The sequence below is a fragment of the Wyeomyia smithii genome, chromosome 1 (genome assembly GCF_029784165.1).
Source record: "Wyeomyia smithii strain HCP4-BCI-WySm-NY-G18 chromosome 1, ASM2978416v1, whole genome shotgun sequence".
Taxonomy (NCBI): domain Eukaryota; kingdom Metazoa; phylum Arthropoda; class Insecta; order Diptera; family Culicidae; genus Wyeomyia; species Wyeomyia smithii.
The window spans coordinates 3,738,889-3,758,266 of record NC_073694.1 but is presented as its reverse complement, the minus strand read 5'-3'; the positions used below and the strand labels follow the sequence as shown (position 1 = coordinate 3,758,266).

General features: G+C 38.3%; 1 protein-coding gene across 3 annotated transcripts in view; it reads left to right on the top strand.

The window, feature by feature from the left end:
- The window catches only part of LOC129717990 (phospholipid-transporting ATPase IF), a 53,291-nt gene that overhangs the window by 9,996 nt on the left and 23,917 nt on the right, over positions 1 to 19,378 (top strand). Inside the window, exon 1 of one of the 3 annotated variants that reach the window (XM_055668350.1) lies at positions 11,048 to 11,951. The exons of 1 other annotated variant lie outside the window; for it this stretch is intronic. In XM_055668350.1, coding sequence (XP_055524325.1) covers positions 11,847 to 11,951 — 105 coding nt within the window. In that variant the 5' untranslated portion in view covers positions 11,048 to 11,846. Of the gene's footprint in view, positions 1 to 11,047; positions 11,952 to 19,378 lie in introns of those variants that run through there. One more of the 3 variants, XM_055668351.1, reaches the window with a different exon arrangement.

Below are 19,378 nucleotides of genomic sequence, written 5' to 3'. Positions count from 1 at the left end.
GAAATTTTGGTACAGAAGCGGCTAATTGAATTTTCTGTTTTACCAAATGCTGCTGCTAGCGGAAAAAACCTTGCAAAAATGCATGTTTGTGTTGGTGTTAATATTACGACAGCGGCCGGCGCAGCTTTCAAGAAACATTTGTCTCTACTATTTCATCATCTATGTAGCCCCTCCTTCTTTTTAATTATCTGACGAAGCCTTGGTATAAAACGTATCGTTCGAACATTTCACCCCATCAGTTTCATTCCTAAATCGTACCGGTTACATACGGACGCTAGGTGTTAGCAGCTAAACGGAGGAAAAACAAAATAGTACCGGTCATCTCTTGCCGGTTTCACCTGTTATGCTGGTGGCTGTTAGTAATAAATAGCTACTGCAAAATACTAAAATGGCTGGAATTCTGGACGGACTACCAGTTAACGAGAGTAATCGGCAACTGGTACCTTTTGGTGCCTTGCAGTTTTATAATAGAAGCGGTTAGTTGAATTTTCTGTTTTACAAAATGCTGCTGCTAGCGGAAAAAACCTTGCAAAAATGCATGTTTGTGTTGATGTTAATTGCACGACAGCGCTAGGTGTTAGCAGCTGAAAGGAGGAAAGACAAAATAGTACCGGTCATCTCGTGCCGGTTTCACCCGTTATGCTGGTGGCTGTTAGTAATAAATTGCTACTGCAAAATACTAAAATGGCTGGAATTCTGGACGGACTAACCAGTAAACGAGAATAATCGGCAACTGGTACCTTTTGGTGCCTCGAAATTTTGTTACAGACGTTTTGTAAAAGAAGCGTTGCGATTCCCTCTACTATTTGCTTCAATGGAATATAAGAATACGGTAGTCAACGTCATGCGGTCGTGTCTTGAATACCACCCTCCTAATATTTCCTTATCTAACCTTCAGAAACATTGCCCTGCGATTTTGACCTTATATTGGAATTGTTTTTTTTTTTTTTTGATTCACTCTTCTCTTCAGAAACATTTTGAACACCACCAATTCTGATAATAATCCTAATTTAGATCAACTATTTTTTTTTTTGCTAGAAAGGCAATAGAATCCGGTATTTTTGTTCCAAAGCTTTCCCGCTTAGCCAACTGTCGAATGTCCAGAAGAAATCAAACAAAAGGAATTTCCCGCTTAGTAAATGCCAAACGCCCAGCAGAACTCGAACAACCACGCTCGATGCCTGGGTTAGAATCCCAACGCCGACACAGGTGTCGATGGTTGTGGGGTGGCGTGATCCACCCACAACCAACCCAACAGGTCTAGGTTTAGTCCTAGCCGACACCGGGAGATTTTCTGAGGCGAAAAAACTCTGGGATCACGCATTCCATCGCATGAGGAAGTAAAGCCGTTGGCGCCGGTCCGTTGAAGAGTTAGAGTCCTGGGTAGAGTCGCCTCCACCAGTGGCGGAATCAGATCGACGGAAAATAAGCAAGAATTAAAAAAAATCGATTGCTAAAATTCTGTACAAATCTGTAATAAAAATCAAAATTCTGTATGAATTCTGTATTCTGTATCATTTCTGTATCGTGGTCAAAAAATCTGTATAATACAGAAAAATCTGTATACTTGGCAGCCCTGGTCCTTGCTGGGATTGGTCGATCTTGAATCGATCTACGGAGGATCGATCATTTCAACCCCGATTCTCAATTTTTTGATCGATTCTTCAGCCCTGGAAAAATTGAAAAGATCGCTTTTTTCGATCTTTTGAAATTTTTTTTTTAATTGAGTTCAGAAACGTCTCGTAAAATGGTCTTCTGTAGTGATGAACTTTACCTTCGCCTTCATATTGGTTATGTAAAGTAGTTACTAAAAGGCAATAAATTACGATGCGGAAATATGACTATCAAATTGATTAATCAAAAAGCTTGCCTATTTTAGTTTTCTGCTATTTTTGCCACTATTCCATTAAAAAAAAAAACATTTCGACATCATTGGAAACAAAAATGGTAGTGACGGACCCTCCTCTAAATTTTAGCATGTGTCAAGTGTTGCAGTTATCGAACGGCATTCGATAACTGCAATGTAAACATGTTGCAGTCAGCGAACGACGACTGTATCGTGTATCGTTTCCGGCTAATGTTGTCTTATCGGCTTGTGAATGGTTGCGTGCGGTTATAACATCATCATGCCTCCATATAGTCCATTCCATTCCTGCCCATAATACAGCAGTCGAACCAAGCTCCAAAAACATTATTGCGAGTAATCGCGTTTAGGGATTTTTTGTTATAGGGGCTTATTACAGAAAACGAGGCGAGTGACGAGTCGCCTGACCAATTTTGATATTGCAGATGGTGAGTCGGCTGGATTTTGGACTGTTCGACTCAGCTGTCACCAGCCAAGTTTCACTCGTATTCTCTAATATAACATTTTGCTCATCTCGTCAGTGACGACTATTTAAGTGACTTGGATTCTTCATGAATAATTAGCAATTCTCGCTGAAACTAGGCCACTAGGTGCACAAGGTTCTTCAAATTTGATATAAATGCACATAGTTGTTAGAAATAGAGAAAAAATGATAATGCCATTTTTGTTTGATCGAATTTGTTGACCCCTTGGTCACCAAGGGGCGAAACAGTTTTCAGAAAAGTTGAAATTTTAGCAATTCCTGTTGTATTGTTTGAGCTTAATCTCTAAAATTCGTTATGTAAAGTACTACAAGTAGCACTTTTCTGTAAAGAGGAATGATTGGGCTTTTATTTGAAGTGATCAGAATTTAGGCCGCCATCTTGAATTTGGCCGCCATCTTGGATTATATCAGAAAAATGCAATTTTGACCGTGTTTGCAACTACCGATTTTCGATCTGAGACTGAGCATTGGAAAGCTGAGAAAAAATGCTACAAGATGTAAGAAAAAAAATTAGGTGAGCATCAGTGTTAACCCATCAATTGAACCTATTTTCCAAGCTGAGTTTTAAAATATTCAACGTACACCGCGCGATCAAAGTAGTCACCTGTCTACTGAGACCAAGTGGATGCACATGTTATAACCCTACTAGCTCCATATATTATAATAAATTGATGCTACAACTAGTACGCCACAACTGTTTTTTTTTTGAGTTTAGTGAAAATAATGAATACAACAAAATGAGTCGTGTTGCAAAAAATTAAACCAGTAGCACAAAATGGCATCTTTTGCCTATAGAAACGTCTATGCAAAGTTGCAGCCAAATTAAAAATGACAATTTAAATGAAACTTTAAAACTGGGACATTCTTGTGGAACTGCTCAGTAATAAAAAACCTATCGCTTTGTTAGTATCTATATATTATCTACAACTTTATCGAAGATGTCATACCGATCAAACAAACCGTTCTGGCCCTAAAAATATTTGTAATCATCAAAAAAGCACTTTCAATAGCTTCTCAAAAATGAGTCGTGTTCCAAAAAATTGAACCAAGAACATAAAATGACATCTTTCGCCTATAGAAACGTCTATGCAAAGTATTAGTCAAATTAAAAATGACAATATGAATGAAATATTAAAACTGGCACATTTTTTGTGAAACTGCTCAGTAATAAAAAACCTATCGCTTTGTTAGTAACAAACATGCTAGTGTTGTAATCATTATTCTCATTAAACTCGAAAAAAAAAAAAACAGCAGTTGCGTACTAGTTGTAGCATCAATTGATTGTGATTTATGGAGCTAGTAGGGTTATAACATGTGCATCCACTTGGTCTCAGTAGACAGGTTACTACGTTGATCGCGCGGTGTACGTTAAATATTTTAAAACTCAGCTTGGAATATTTCAATTGATTCAATTGATGGGTTAACACTGATGCTCACCTAATTTTTCTCTTGCATCTTATAGTATTTTTTCTCAGCTTTCCAATGCTGGTCTCAGATCGAAAATCGGTAGTCGCGAACACGGTCATAATTGCATTTTTCTGATATAATTCATGATGGCGGCCGAATTCAAGATGGCGGCCTGATTCTGATCACTTAAAATGAAAGCCCTATCATTCCTCTTTACAGAAAAGTGCTACGCTACTTGTAGTACTTTACAAAACGAATTTTACAGGTATAGCTCAAATAATACATCAAGAATTGCTAAAATTTCAACTTTTCTGAAAACTGTGTCGCCCCTTGATGACCAAGGGGTCAACAAATTCGATCAAACAAAAATGGCATTATCATTTTTTCTCTATTTCTAATAAATATGTGCATTTATATCAAATTTGAAGGACCTTGTGCACCTAGTGGCCTAGTTTCAGCGAGAATTGCTCATAGTCATCTTGGTGAGAAGAAAGTTTGACAAAGAAATCTGTGAGCAAACAGTAATTGAAACAAACCGACCTATATTGCAGCCATTCAGGAGCCACTTCGGGTGCTGAAAAAAATGATGATATTCCCTACAAGGTATGCGAAACGACGTGTACAGATTGGAAAGTCGGAGTTCCTGATGTCCGCCCAGGATCAACGATATTTTTATAGGTACAAACACTGGTGCAGGAATCTTCGGCCCTGGAAATGAATATTTCGGTGGCAATGGGACATTGGCCAACAGTATTTCAAGCGGAGATTTTTGCGATTCTTGAATGTGCGACTGCTTGTCTGACTAGAAAATACCGACAGGTAAATATTTTTATTTTCTCTGACAGTCAGGCAGCTTTGAAAGCACTTGGTGCTTTCAAATGTACATCCAAGATTGTCTGGGAATATATTCTCACATTACGACAGCTGTGTCAGACACACTCAGTAAATTTTTATTGAGTTCCAGGACATTGTGGTATTGGTGGAAATGAAGGGGCAGACGAAACTTGCAAAACAAGGATCTAACACACAGCTTATCGGCCCAGAACCTTTCTGCGGTATATCAAACTGTGCATTTAAAATGGAGCTTAAACGCTGGGAGGAACAAAAAGTGATAACCGATTGGTTGGATGTCAAGAAGTGTTCCCAATCTAAAAGATTTATAACACCAAACGAGAATCATTCGAAAAAGCTCCTAGAGCTCAACAAAAAAGCTATACGTCGGCCTAGTAACGGGGCACTGTCCGAGTAGATATGATTTGAAGAACATTGGCCGGGTTCTGTCGCTTTCGTAGTTTGAAAAGCGAGTCATCGGAGCATCTGTTGTGCAGTTGTGGTGCATTATTTAAATGCAGATCAAGATTTTTTGGCAGTGGCTGTTTACAGACCAAAGAGATTTGGTCTTTGAATCCTGGGAAGTTGATTGGTTTCAAAAACCATATTTTACCTGACTGGGAGCATGTCGGTGCAGGTACCTAAATATTACAAAAATTCACATCAATGGACAACGTAATTTTAATTCCCTAACCATGAAATGGAAAAAGGAAAAAAAAAGACCTAAGAATTGGAGAGAAACAGTTTTTTTGTCCGATTCTTCTCCTTGTTCTTTTCTAACCCTATCGCTCCTAAATACTATGAAAAGAAAACCCTAACCTCTGTTGTTCCCGATCATAATCGCAAACATACAACTGTTATTTACTTATTCGGCTCAGTTATTCTCCATCATTCGTTCTGCATAGCCGTGGCCATGCGGCCGCTATTTTTTTGTTCGATTTAGGCCATGCACCCGATGTCCTTTTTTCTTATGGGGACTAAAAAAATCACAGGAGGGTTGTGTGCAAAGCCACGACCGCAAGGATGAAGTAGAATACTTTTACAAGAAAACCCGGCTGCTTGCGTGTCAGTCATTTTTTAATTTGTTGTTCAATTTTATATCGGATAAAATACCGATCACATCTTGGCGTTATCAATGACAGTGCGAATAAATTATTCCTTGTGATAAAATAAACAGTGAAAAGCTGATTTATCAAATTTACTAGTGCCCGCTATCGCACAGAGACTGCATTTCACTAAAGTGCCTCACTGCATCAGCTGCTATCGATGCTGAACCCGCTGCAACTGCTACGCTATCCGTAGCCATGCTAATATTTTGGCCGCTATACGCTGCTATTGGTATCCGCTGTCCCTGCATCAGCTGGCCCAGCTGCTATCGATACTGAGATCCGCTGCAACTAGTGCACTATCCATTGCCATGCCACAGTTGTGGCCGCTATCCGCCTGGTATCCACTGCACTGTTACTGCTGCTGCGAAGGGAAGACTGCTGTTGTCGCTGTCTAGAACTATTATGAGCGGCTTCGACTGAAACAGGCTCTTATATAGGGATGAAAAACCTATCGATAGTTATCGATAGTAGTAGGAAATCATTGATAACTATCGATAGCCATTCCAATCGATATTTCCCATCCTTACTTTTATACAGACAAATAACAAAATCAAAATGACAAGGCCTATGATTCTGTCGACCGTGCTTGAGAAGCAATCATGTTAACGACTAATCAGATCAGTCGAATTTTGCGCTTTAGCAAGGATTGACCATTCTCAATAATATAGTTGCTTGTCATGATTTAGACTTGATAATTTTTGAATTTTAATTATGCGAAAAATTATTTTTTATGCTGATAATGAAAGTTTTTCGGATGTTGGGCTCATGACTGATGGAAAAGATAATTCAGTACGTTTTGAGACACGGAGATGAAGCCAAATATGTATCTGTTCTATATTTCTTGAAAGTGTAAATTGATTTAAGAGAAAATTTTAACTTTTCAATTAGGTTTTTATTTCATCCTGAAAACGACAATTTTTTGTTTAATTCAATGTTCGATAAGATGCCGATCACATCCTTGCGTTATCACTGGCAGTGCGAATAAATTATTTCTTGGGGGAAAATAAACACCGAAAAGCTTTCCAGAACGTTTTTTTAATTGTATGCATTTGCTAGTGTGCTTGCTATCGCTCAGAGACAGCATTTCACTAAAATGCCACGCTGCATCAGCTGGCCCTGCTTATATAGATGCTGAGACCATCGTCAACTGCTGCGCTAGCTCCGTTGTCACCGTAGCGGACGCTTCCGTTGCTATTGGTATCCGCTGCCCTGCATCACCTGGTCCTGCTATCGATGCTGAGACGCGCTGCGCTATCCGTTGCCATACCACAGCTGTGGCCGTTGTTCGCCGCACTGCTGTTGCTAAGGAAGGACTGCTGTTGTTGCAGTCTAGAATTATAATGAGCGGCTTCGGGTGAAACAGACTCTTATATAGGCCAAATAACTCATTTCAAATGGCAAGGTCTATGATTCTGTCGACCGTGCTTGGAAAGCAATCATATAACGACCAATCATAGGCCGAAATTTTCGTTTTGACAAGGCTTGACTATTTTCAATATTTCAATAGTTTGAAAAATAAAATTACAATTTTCTGCATTTGGGAAGAATCTTAGAAGATTTTACAATCTATTGCTGCAAGAACGAAGGAAATCCATCGAATACTAACCGATTTATTAGCATTTGAAATTGGACATATTTTTCACTTTTTTCGGTTTTAGATTTTCATTTCACATCCCTATGTAGCCGAACTTCCTGAGAGAAGTATTCTACTTCAAAAATGTAAGGTGCGTTAAAAGCACTTATAATGCATGAACGCGCGCAGTTACTATTTCAGACTATGGTTGTGAGAATAGAAATGTTACACAAATCGGCCTCACGTTTTGGGTCTTTTTTTTTACATCTGAAAAACTCTCGAGGGCAAATTTCGTTTTGTGACGCTTTACATAGCCTATTGTCCAGTAGCCCTTGTCTCTCGCGGCACCACACGAGTAATCATAGGGAAGATCTGGTAACCAACCTCGGTGTATGATGACAGGGAAGCAGAACTTCTCTCATCGGAGAGTGTAACTTATCCCTCTGTTTCCCATGGTAAGAGCGGCTCTAAAAGGCGTCTGCTCGTCATGCTAGTGGTGGCCACTCACCGTCCACGTGCTAGCCCTAAAAGCCAGCCAAAAAATGCTTATGAAGACCAGAAAGACAGACCAGAACAATAGAAACTTCGTAGCCGCAAGGTTGCAGAGACTCCTTTGACAAGCGAGTGATCGTGGGTTCGAATATTAATAGAATCCAGGCCATTTGATGTGAACGGACTTGAGCATGAGTTTATTCTCAGGAACCCAATTAATTCTTCCTTCACGATTAATTCTAAAGTGCTCCGATGACTTTCGGATTGACACAAATGAATCCATACAACAAAACTGGCCCAGTTAATAAAAATCTTTCCAGGGAATTATAAAAGACGATAACATTGGCAGAAAGAACGAGGCTCGACATAAGCAAGGGTGATATCTCAAAAGATAAATGTTTCTGGTCGCAGCAAGTGGTCCATACAGGAACAAAGTAACGAAAACGATTCATTGGAGATCTTAACGCTCAGAATGGCCAGAATGAGTGGAGAGCACACGAGAGCATACGTAGTACGTACTATCAGCATAGCCTTCAGTATCGGATTATGGGTTTTGATTGATAAGATGGGGTTACCAATATGAACCCATGAATGGACCAAGACCTGCATAGTACGTGTATCATGGAGAAAACACTTCAAGACCGGTAGTTCTTGGAGGTCTTGTTAAACATAGCACTAAAAATGGATCTTATTTTTTTATGTGCTTTAATGCTTAAATTGGACGTTGGCTACTTTAGTTAGGTTTGTCAATCCGAGAATTTTCGATGTAAATGGACGTCATTCGTCCTCACAATTGCTCGAGTGCATAATCGGTACGATTTCGCAAAACCTGTAACAACAAGTTACGCTTATCGATTCTTGAGCAATAATTGACCAACAACAGAGATTAGATTTGATCGTTCTTTTTTTCAATCGTGATTTGGGTTTCCACGTATTTGAATGTCGTAATAGGTACGAGTAGTAGGTAATTTCTGTTGCTCAACTTGAATTTTAAAATATTGCTTCTCTAACCTTGCTCAAGATCAGTTAATAATTACAGCCATAACTCAATTGTCGTAACACTTTCACAACACCAAACTCGTTGCTCAATTAAGTAGGCATGTAGAAATGCTCCTGTAACGCAATGACGCAATTAACATTAGAATATTAAACTCAGCAGCGAACCGGAACTTACACTCTACACGCTATGAACCGAGAACCAAGGTGACCTCGCAGCCATGGCGCCTGGTTTATGCAACCAAGTGCCACGATTGTGATGATTTATTATTGCTGTCGTATTCTCGTGCTTTCACTTGTCAACCCCAGATCTCTAGTTCTAAATAGTAGGCGAATATGTAACCGAATTTTTTTTCGCCAATTGCCTGCACGAACCAGCAATCAAATTACGCCTGCTGCGTCAAGGCGAGGTACGATTTCGTCACGTCGTCGCTGCCTTACCCCACTATCAGCTGCTAATTGGTTTGAATTGATCGAACGAGAGTGTGATGATATTTTATGGGTTTTGCACCGAAAAATAAACGTATTCTCAAAGACTTGGCTGTGGTAGGTAGGAGGGGTAGAGATTTGACATTCCATGGTATACAGCGCAGGACAGGCAGAGCCTGTACCGGCCTGTGATTTGCTAAATTAATTGTTGAATTTATGATCGAGAGGCGTGAGGTTGCACAATTCGGATGCTGCTTTCGGGGTGAAATGATCGGGCTTCGACGAGGAAAATTTCGCCGTGAATTGTTCTCCCTTCAAACAAACAGATCAATCAGTTGTTGAAGAATGTTTTATAAACCAACATTCTGATTGTTTGGACGATTTTAAAATAATTCTAAACTGCTTCCGGAAGTGTCAAAATGTTGAGAAAATATCCAAAAAGCGTCAAGTATTTCCAAAAAATATTAAAAACTAATCTAAACAACAAACTATGAAATGCCAAAAAGAGTTAAAAACCATTAAAAGGTGTCAAGAATATGTCAATACACGCAAAAGTTGGAGTTTGCGTAACCAGATCATTTATGAGCGAAATTAGCGCATTTACTGATTAAAATTGGAACCAGTACAACGCATGTGCGTTGGGCATAACGCATTTGATGCTCTAGAGTATTTTGAATGTATTGCGCAGCTCCAAACCACTACATTTATAAAGCATCAACCGATGTTCAGAAGGTTGGCATCGTTAAAACAGTGCAACCAGCAATCAATACTGATAAGTTGGGTACTGATTCCATTGAAGAAATTATTGTGTGATCGATTCACTTTCATGAATCAGGTCATTTGAAAACATCTTTCAATCATTAACAATAAACAAAAACATGAGATTAGTCCAAAACATTTTGCATTTAATTATGACTCTGGTTTCATTCACATGCATTCGGTTCTGCGTTACTGGCACCAGCGTCAATGACTTCCGCGGCAACAAGGCTCGTTATCGGCTGTTTCGGTTGCTGACGATTTTTAGGGATGCACGAGCCGTTGAAACGCACCGGCTCGCGAAATTAAAGAACGATTTTTTTGAGCGCCTCGAAACTGATCGTTCGCCCGAAGCCGAAGTTCACCAAGACATTACGATTTTTGTGTATACGATACATATTCTGATTTTGATCTCTGTCAATGTATTCCTTGTACAACTTTTGCGTTATGCGTATCACGCATTGGTTGTGCGAAGTCAGAGCAAATTCTGTGCGAATTGAAAGGACACATTGGATGATTAAAGCTTGAATTTTTGCGTGTAGAGTGTCAGAAAAATTTACCTTAGTTTCAATTCAAAATTGGAATATATTTCGCCTGATTTTAATTGCTTTCACCATCAACTCTTGGTTTACAGTATCGAAAAAAGTAGTCAAAGCCCCATCCAGGGCCAACTTTGATTTCAGTATGCAATCGGAAATTATCCGTCTAATTCCGATTTACGAGTAAAAGAAAATCCATAACTCGCGAACTTAGCTCCGATAAGGGCTGTCAGGGGATTCGTCACCTTCTATTCGGATACACAACTACCGACACAGTCCTGATAGCACATGACCGCGTCACAGCCATCGGCGAACTCGGACAATTCGACCGCACACACCCACCTGCAATTAGAAGCAGAATCACAACCCAATCAAGATGATGATGATGATGATGATGGCGATGACGACGATGGCGACGACAACGATAGTTTGATCTCCAAATATTGAACGATCTTCGTTGCCTTCGTTTGTTTTTTTTTTTTCAAAATCAACGGCGTCACTCACTCTGGTGGTGGTCAGAGCGCGAAGCGTCGGAGCGCGGAGTTCAGTTATCAAGTAGCTGTGAACTTGAAATGATTCCGTCGTTTGTTAAGCGTGGAGAGTCGCTGTAAATCGCTTGCAGTTTGTTTGCCGTTGCCTAGGTGTGCGCCCAATGGAGGCGCAGTCTACTTGGTTCGATTCGGTTCAGTTCGAGGCAGCAGCAGGTCGCAGCGCTAAATGAGTGAGGTTCAAAGCTGCTTTGTTTTTGTTTAATGTTTAGTGGTTTATTCGCGCAGCAAAAGTGTCGCACGTCTAGTTACGGGCGAAAAAGCCCTCCCTTATCTTATCTCGTTTCGTGAAAATGTGCCGCAACGTCGCGATTGTGAAAGGGTAGTTTACTATACCGTGTTTCACCTGGTTCGACCCTGGACATGATTTTGTTATCTCTCGCTCGGGGCGAGCTTCCCGGAATCGACTTATCCGACTGCAGATACAGAAACAGTGCAGCAGATAGCAGGCCGCCCCGGAATACGGCGCTCGGTTCGTATTTCACACAGTGAGTGGCCTACTATAACGGTGGAAGATCGCTAGTATATTTTCGAAACAGTTAGTGGCTACTCTTCACTTTACGAGGTGCTAATTAGACTGTTGATCGGTCAGCCAGTGCGCGGAGTGATACAAGAAAAAGTACAATGGTGCCTTTCCCGCCGCGTCACGGTTTGGTGGAAAATATTTGCACCCGCGATTAGCGAAAGGGACGAAATTAGGCGTGCAAAATTTGGCCACCTGGATGTGCGTAATTTCACTCATATGATCAGTGCAGTGTAAGGCCACAGTGATTTCGAAAGAGAAACAACTAGAAAAAGCAGTTAGTCCTCGTGCTGGCATGGATCGAAGCAGCCTTACGGAGGGAGATGAGCTCGGTTTGAATGAACTTCAGGCACCGGTCCAGGGGGAAACGTACCGGCGATCGTTCTGGTGCTGGGGAAAGGTAATTTTGGTTGTAATAGCAGGTTAGCGAAGCGAGCCAGTATTAAAGCTTTGGCATTTGATGGATTTTTTCATTCAAGTTATCTTATCAGTGTCGTATACAGGAAACACACATAGACATACAGATTTAAATCGGTATTGTTGAGCTACAAATTCGCTGCTATCACGATACCCCCGAGGGTAGAAGGCCCTTCGGCCTTCTGTCACTCGATATCTCTGGTGTGGGTTTCCGAAGAATTTGTTATCGTTTAGCAAACTTCGTGAAAATTAGTCAGCGAAAACGGAAAAGGTTTGTAACCTGCGCTAAATAAACTGGGAAAACAGAAAATGGCATTGCGGTAAAATGTCACTTCTATATCACTCAAATGAAACGCTTGCTACGATTTGCGGTTCGATGATTTCATCAACGCCTACTTCAGTTGCTATTTATTCTCGCTATCATTTGCACTTTTCCATAAAGTGCAGTTTCGAAGCTTCCTTAGATCTCGAAAGCCCCTGAGAGGCAAATACGATTGATAACAGTTATCGACTCGAATGTGCAATAAATACAAACTTTGTATAATTCTATCCGGATATATTAAGCCATACTTTAGCAAAAACCTAGAAACAAATATTTCAATACGAAAATTCTTCACCAATAAACTGTTGCGATGATCTGACCCTTATTAATGAAACAAACATCTTCCGATCTTCCTGATTTACCTTCAGGATGCACAAAGTCATTGTTCTGTGATGACACAAGAATTTCCGTGAAAGGAAAAGTCTTCGTGTCACCTGCAGTCGGTTGCAGTGAAGTTTAGATATTTTCTCTTCCTATTTGCAAAGATGGAAAATTTCTTCCAATGCTTCTAAAACTTAATTGATAATTTTTCCGCATAAGACTTGGGATTCTTTCCTCATGCCAAACAATACTTACGTTGTCAAGATGAATGGGGTTCTTTCGAGTTGCTCTGACAAGGTTAAGTACTTGGGACTAATTTACGATAAAAAACCTATTTTTAAAGAGCACATTTAGAGTGTACAAGCAAAGTGCATCGAATATACGAGATGTTTATATCCTCTCATTAACAGGAATTATAAACTTTGTTTAAAGAATAAACTTTTGATTTACAAAAAAAAATTTAGACCAGCAATACTTTGTGCTGTACCGATTTGGTCAAATTGATGTTTAACAAGGAAGAAAACGCTTCAGAGAATTCAGAATAAAGTTCTGAAAATGATTTTGAAGCGCCCTCCTCTTTTGGTACACTCAAATTACATAAACTAACTGGTTTGGAATTTAGAAGCTATGTCGAATAAAATTATTATCAATTTTAGACAAAAACTGTTGAAATTCTCAATTGCTGCGATGAGCTCTCTTTAAGTTAGTTGTAAGTTTATTTTCCTTTTTCGACAAGTAAGTTTAAATCCCTACGAATGATAAGTACTCATTGCGAAAGCAAGCAAATCCTAACAATGAAAAATTACAAATTTCTAACAGTGTTGAGAAGTCACCATTTGTGATTGGCCACACAAACTCATTATTTACTAATATTTAACATAAATACCTAAGCAACTAACAAACCACCCTTATTTAAAAAAAACTTGATCAAACATTGACTCACAGTCAAGATGCTATCCAAAGCACGTAATTAGATTCAAAGTGGTCTTTGATATCTGCTTCAATTTTGACGCGTACGTTTGACGTTAAGTTGAGTTATTCTTGTGCCTATTTTATTTCTGGAGCATTTTCAGATGCGTTTTGGATTATTTACAAATCAGTTTCAAGTAGTTCTATTTCAGCTACATCTTGGTCTATTTTCAAGTCATTGTTGGTTTATTTCTAGGCTTTGAGCTTTTCTGTGTTATCTTTCATGACTCTCTGTTAATGGTGCTTATTACGGCAGTCACTTCACGGTGAAATATATTTCACTCTCACGCTCACTTCACTTTTTTAGACCTATTCCCGATTCCACCTCAAGTGAGGTGACAAAAATCACCTCCGTGGGGTGAGATTGACAGTGAAGTGAAATTGAGAATAGGACAAGTGAAATGAGATTGTTTCCCAGCTCAAAAATCTCTAAGTCCCAGAAAGTCGTTTTTTTTCGTTTTTTTTTTTTGATAACACCAGATCGTGACGTGTTCTGCATTTCTAAGACATTCGGCATCAAAAATAATGTTTTTTTCGGTATCGAAAATTTCCTGAACTAGTTTGCATTTTTTTCATCGGGCAAAAAAATGAAAATTTTACCGCTTTAAGGCACGGATCAAATTCGGATTCGTTTCGTTACTGAAGAATAAAGCCAATATTTACCATTAGATCACAAATCAATCAACTTTAAGACTTATGGCATCTTCGTGGAATCATTTCACCGTTCAAAATGGTCGTGAAATAATTCCACGCGAAACGTCGCTTTTTCCGTTCTCACTTCACTGATATGACACTCATAATAACCCAGATTCCACGGCAGATGTCACTTCGCGACGTTTCTCTCACGTGAGTCCCGTAATAGGATTTTGTTCACTTCACTCTGATTTCACCGTGAAGTGACTCCCGTAATAAGCACCAATGTTTTGGAGTTTTTTGACTTTCTGATAACATTTTGTGGATGCTCGGATTACTTTTTTGTAATTTTCCAATGACTTTTTGATTATTTTTTAATAACTTCTCAATGATTTTTAGCAGTCTTTTCGATAGTTTTGTTATGACCTCTTTGGCGATCTTTTTTTTTTCATGACATTTAGGTGACATTTTAATCATCTTTTGTTGATTTCTTGATATTTCTCTATGAGTTTTTGATGACTTTTATACTAACCTTTGCTGATTATTTTTGGAATGCCCTTTTGATTTGTTTTTGACGAGTTTTCACGCCATTTAGATAATTTTGCGATATTTTTCAGTTTGCAATGAGTTCTCAAAGAATTTTGAATGGTTTTTGAAGACATCCTGACGATATGTTGAACCTTGATTCAAGTCACAGACAAACAGGCGTACCACTCGATGACGAATTCATCGTCCAGAAAAATAACGACTATTTCAAAATTTTGCTTAGTAGGCAGTAATGTCGCTGGTGTCGCTATGAGTAAGCGTGCACACTCATAAGCAAAGACAAAGCAATGCTTTGGTGCTACCTTCTGATTCGGAACTTGACCTTCTGTTTTTAATACACAGACTTCGCAGCCGACTGTTTAGTGTACAGGACAATTGCGGGGCTAGCGCCACGATTCTACTGACACTAACAGTCTTTCCCTAGCCGAGCCTCAAACCTACGACGACTGACTTGTTAGGCCAGCATCGTACCTCGAGACCAAGCAAAGACAAAAACTGGCAATAATCCCTCGCTGTCGCTATAAGCTAAGACAAAAACCATTTTTACGAAAATTAGTTAGTAGGCAGTAAGCTCACATGGTGACGCAGAAGTGTAATGTTTCAAACTAGGACGAACGTTTTTCGAGATGTCTCTTAGAAGTGGAACGTTTGTTTGTCTGTGTTGTTTTGTAAATGGTAAAAATAATATTCCAATGTTTTATTTATTTTTAATAACTTATTTCATGAATTTTGGATGACTTTTTGATTATATTTTTAACTTGTTATTTTCTTGAAAATTTTTTAATAACTTCCGTAAGATTTTTCACAAATTTTTGGATAAATTTTTGATCACTTTCCAACGAGTTTTTCATGACACTTACACAACTCTGATATGATTGATGATTTTTTGATTGTTTTTTATGAATCCACTAGCTAATACCCGGCCCGCGTTGCTGTGCCTCTTAGTTAATGACGACGAATATGTATCTCTTGAATGTGACATAATTTCAAAAATATATTAACATTACCATACAGTAAAAAACGCGTAAATTTACATTTGTTCACATACACATAAAAAGAACATCGGAAACCAAATCATTAGAAGTAGAAACCATTATGTTTTTTCATTTGTAATAAAATTAGTTGTAAATTTTTCGGGAATCCTAGCATATTTGTTTGACCAGTGATAGATTCAGCTTTGTCTTAATCTTTAATCAAGCAACGCGTGAAAAAGGACTAAGGTGCTTTTCGATTCAAAATAATTAAAAAGTGTTTTTGTTTTATGAATATCCATTCACTTTGATCACTACCTACACATGTTTATGTTGGGTGGTAAAGAACTGTTTCTATCATTATGAAGTAAACTTTATTTGTCCCAGTAATAAAAATGTTGGGGCCTATATTTCTGAATCAGCTAAATCAGTAGTATCCGTAAATCTGTTTGCAAAGCCACAGCAGCAAATTTGACGTAGAACTACATAAGGCTGTTTGTTACAGAGCTTGCATTATTACATGTGAGAACGATCGCAAGGGATAAACTCGACGAAAAATTCTTCTTTTCAATAATTCTTTTAATGATAGTCGATAAGATTACGATAGATTATCTTGTATCATCATGTCTATGTCAATAACCTTTACTAATCATTTTTGGCTGTTATCCAGAAACCGAAAATCGCCATCTTGGATTTGGTGCTTGAAGTCGTTTTCCGACCTATCATTCCATTTTGGTTTCAAAAACAACTAATAAATACCACCCAAGTATTCGGTAGTTTTCGGCAGCCGGATATCGCCATTTTGGATTTGAAAAAAGCGCCTGGATTCGTTTTTTGTTCTCTAGGTATCATAGCGATTCCGGAATGATCATTTTTGGCTGTTTTCCAGCAATTTCGACGTTGCAATTCCAGACTTTAAGTTATCATTTTTGACGTCTGTGCTCTGTGCCTGGCGTCTTACGGGAATACCCATTTTTGGTGGTATTTGGTGATTTCTGGAAACCGAAAGTCACCATCTTGGATTTCAGTTGAGTTAATTTCTGGACTCTTGACATCATTTCGATTCCAGATATACCTTAAATAATAAGTGTTCGGTCATTAGAGGTCGTTTTACGGGAACCGGAGGTAATCATCGTGGACTTCAAAATGGTCCGTGGAGTCGATGTTCGGCCGTGGCTATTGTTTTGATTCAAAAATAACCATACTGTGTGGTATTTCAGTTCACGTCAAAACATTACAATTTTGCCGGATGTTGATGGAGGCGTAAGTAATTATTCAATTGATTGTTGCAAAAACGAAAGAAATCCGTTGAAAACCAAAATCATGAAAGCTTGAAACACCTTGCAATCAAATTTTTAATGATGATAAAAATTAACGATCTTTACTTTGCAATGCGACAATTCCCCCCTTTCTCCCTTCCTGCACACGCTAATGGAATAAAGCGACAATAATAATTCAGAAACATGTCCGATACTCGAGAACTTCTAGATACAAATGTTCGAGATAAACTAGTAGACTGTTAATAAATGGTGAAGGTTGTTGTAACTACCCCCTCTTTTTAACTACGCCACTAAGATAGAGAAAAAGAAAAACCGATATACCTTGTATTTGAGAACCCACGCATACAGAATAACACAGTGATCATGTTTGGTATTTAGAAGTGTTCATATTTGGCCTTTTTTATTCAAAACAAATAGTTTGTATAAATATTTACATATTTTATGCTAATTTTAACAGATATTTGAATATTTTTCGAAAGTTTTCCTGAGATTATCCTTACTATTCCACCGTTGTTCACTCAATTGGCGTTTGAAGTTTACAACGAACAAATTTGCTACCCTCTTTTCTGTACACACTTATGAGATAGATATAATATGAAGAAAAAAAATAGATATAATTTAAAGTTATTGAAACATATACCCTATTACACGAACTGTATTTACCGAATTAAATAATAGTCGGTTAAGCGTTTTAAAAATTGATTGACAATATCATCTCAGATTCAAACACATCTTGATATAAATTTACACGGTTATCGGGAAGGAAGTTTTCACGTTCATGAACCACAAATTCACCCCATCCTTGCTACGCTTATGAGATAGAGCAAAACTAATGTTTTACGATTACTCCCCGTACTCGAAAACCCCTATGTTAAAATTTTCACGGTAATCGGTCCAGTAGTTTTTGAGTCTATAGGGAACAGATAGACAGACAGACAGACATTCGCATTTATAGATATAGATTACAAACTCATAAGGCATTTTTTTTATTTTATATTACTGTTTGACGGAATTTTTGGAATTTTTTTAATTGTTTTGAATTATTTTGTGCAATTTTTATTTCAAAATGATTTTCAAATCAATTTTCGCAAATGTAAAAGTTAGCTTTGAGTAATTAATTTTCTGTGTGGACTCATCACTGCGACCAGAGCTTAGATCTATTGTGATATTGCCCAGGTGTTTTCTGTACTCCGCACTTCATATTATTAGCAGTAACACTATTGAAGTAAGTGATACGCTTATCATTCATATCAGTGCTTGTGTGTAATTACCTTTCCGTTTCAAGCTTACTGCTCTACTATACCGAGCCTCTGTTCATCCTAATAGGTATCGCCTAGTTACAATTCCCTGGAGAGAACTTTTATATATTACTCACACCAGTTCTATTATAATAGGGACTTATTTTTGTTAGGAGGAGAGTCAACAGGGGTACTGTAGAATCCAGATTGAAGAAAGGATACGTGGTGGGGAGCCTGAGAATAAAGCCATGCTTAAAGTCCTTTGACAACCAAATGGCCTGATTCTACTAAGATTCGAACCCACGACCACCCGCTTACCAAAGCGGACTCTGTAACCTTGCGGCTAAGTTTTGAGTAATTTTATACCATTTTTGTAACATTTTAGGATATTTTACGACTTTGGATTAGACATAATCATAGGTGTTGTTTTCTTTTGAGGTCAGTTTTTATTATTTTTACAACCAGTTTCGTATCATTTTTAAGTTAGTTTTGGATGATTTTTAGGTCGTTTAGTCGTCTTGTGTGACTTTTTGTGGAAGTTTTAATGTAAGACTTTTTGGTATAATTTTGTCGATCTTTTTATTACTTTTTTATAGTTTTCTTAGGACTTTTTGATGATTTCTTGATGTATTTTTTTTTTTAAGATTTTCAGACGACTTCAAGATCACTCGACGATTTTTTCATGACATTTTCCAGATGAATTTCTGATAACTTTTGTATGACTTCTCATGGACTCCTAGATTACTTTCTGACGCTTTTTTTCGATATGTTTTTTTTGATTTTGTAATAGCTTTTTGATAAGTTTGTAATGATTTCATAATAAATATTCAAGTTTTTCATAGTATTCAATGATTTTTCGCCGCATTTCGTGAGTTTTTTGGAAGTATGCTCAACTTGACCCTACCAGCTGGTCTCGAGGTACGATGCTGGCCTAACAAGCCAGTTGTCGTAGGTTCGAGTCTCGGCTCAGGAGAGACTGTTAGTGTCAATAGGATCGTAGCGCTAGCCCCGCAATTGTCCTGTACACTTTACAGTTGGCTGCGAAGTCTGTGTATAATAAAACAGAAGGTCGAGTTCCGAATCGAAATGTAGCACCAAGGCTTTGCTTTTTTTGCTTTTTTGCTTAACTT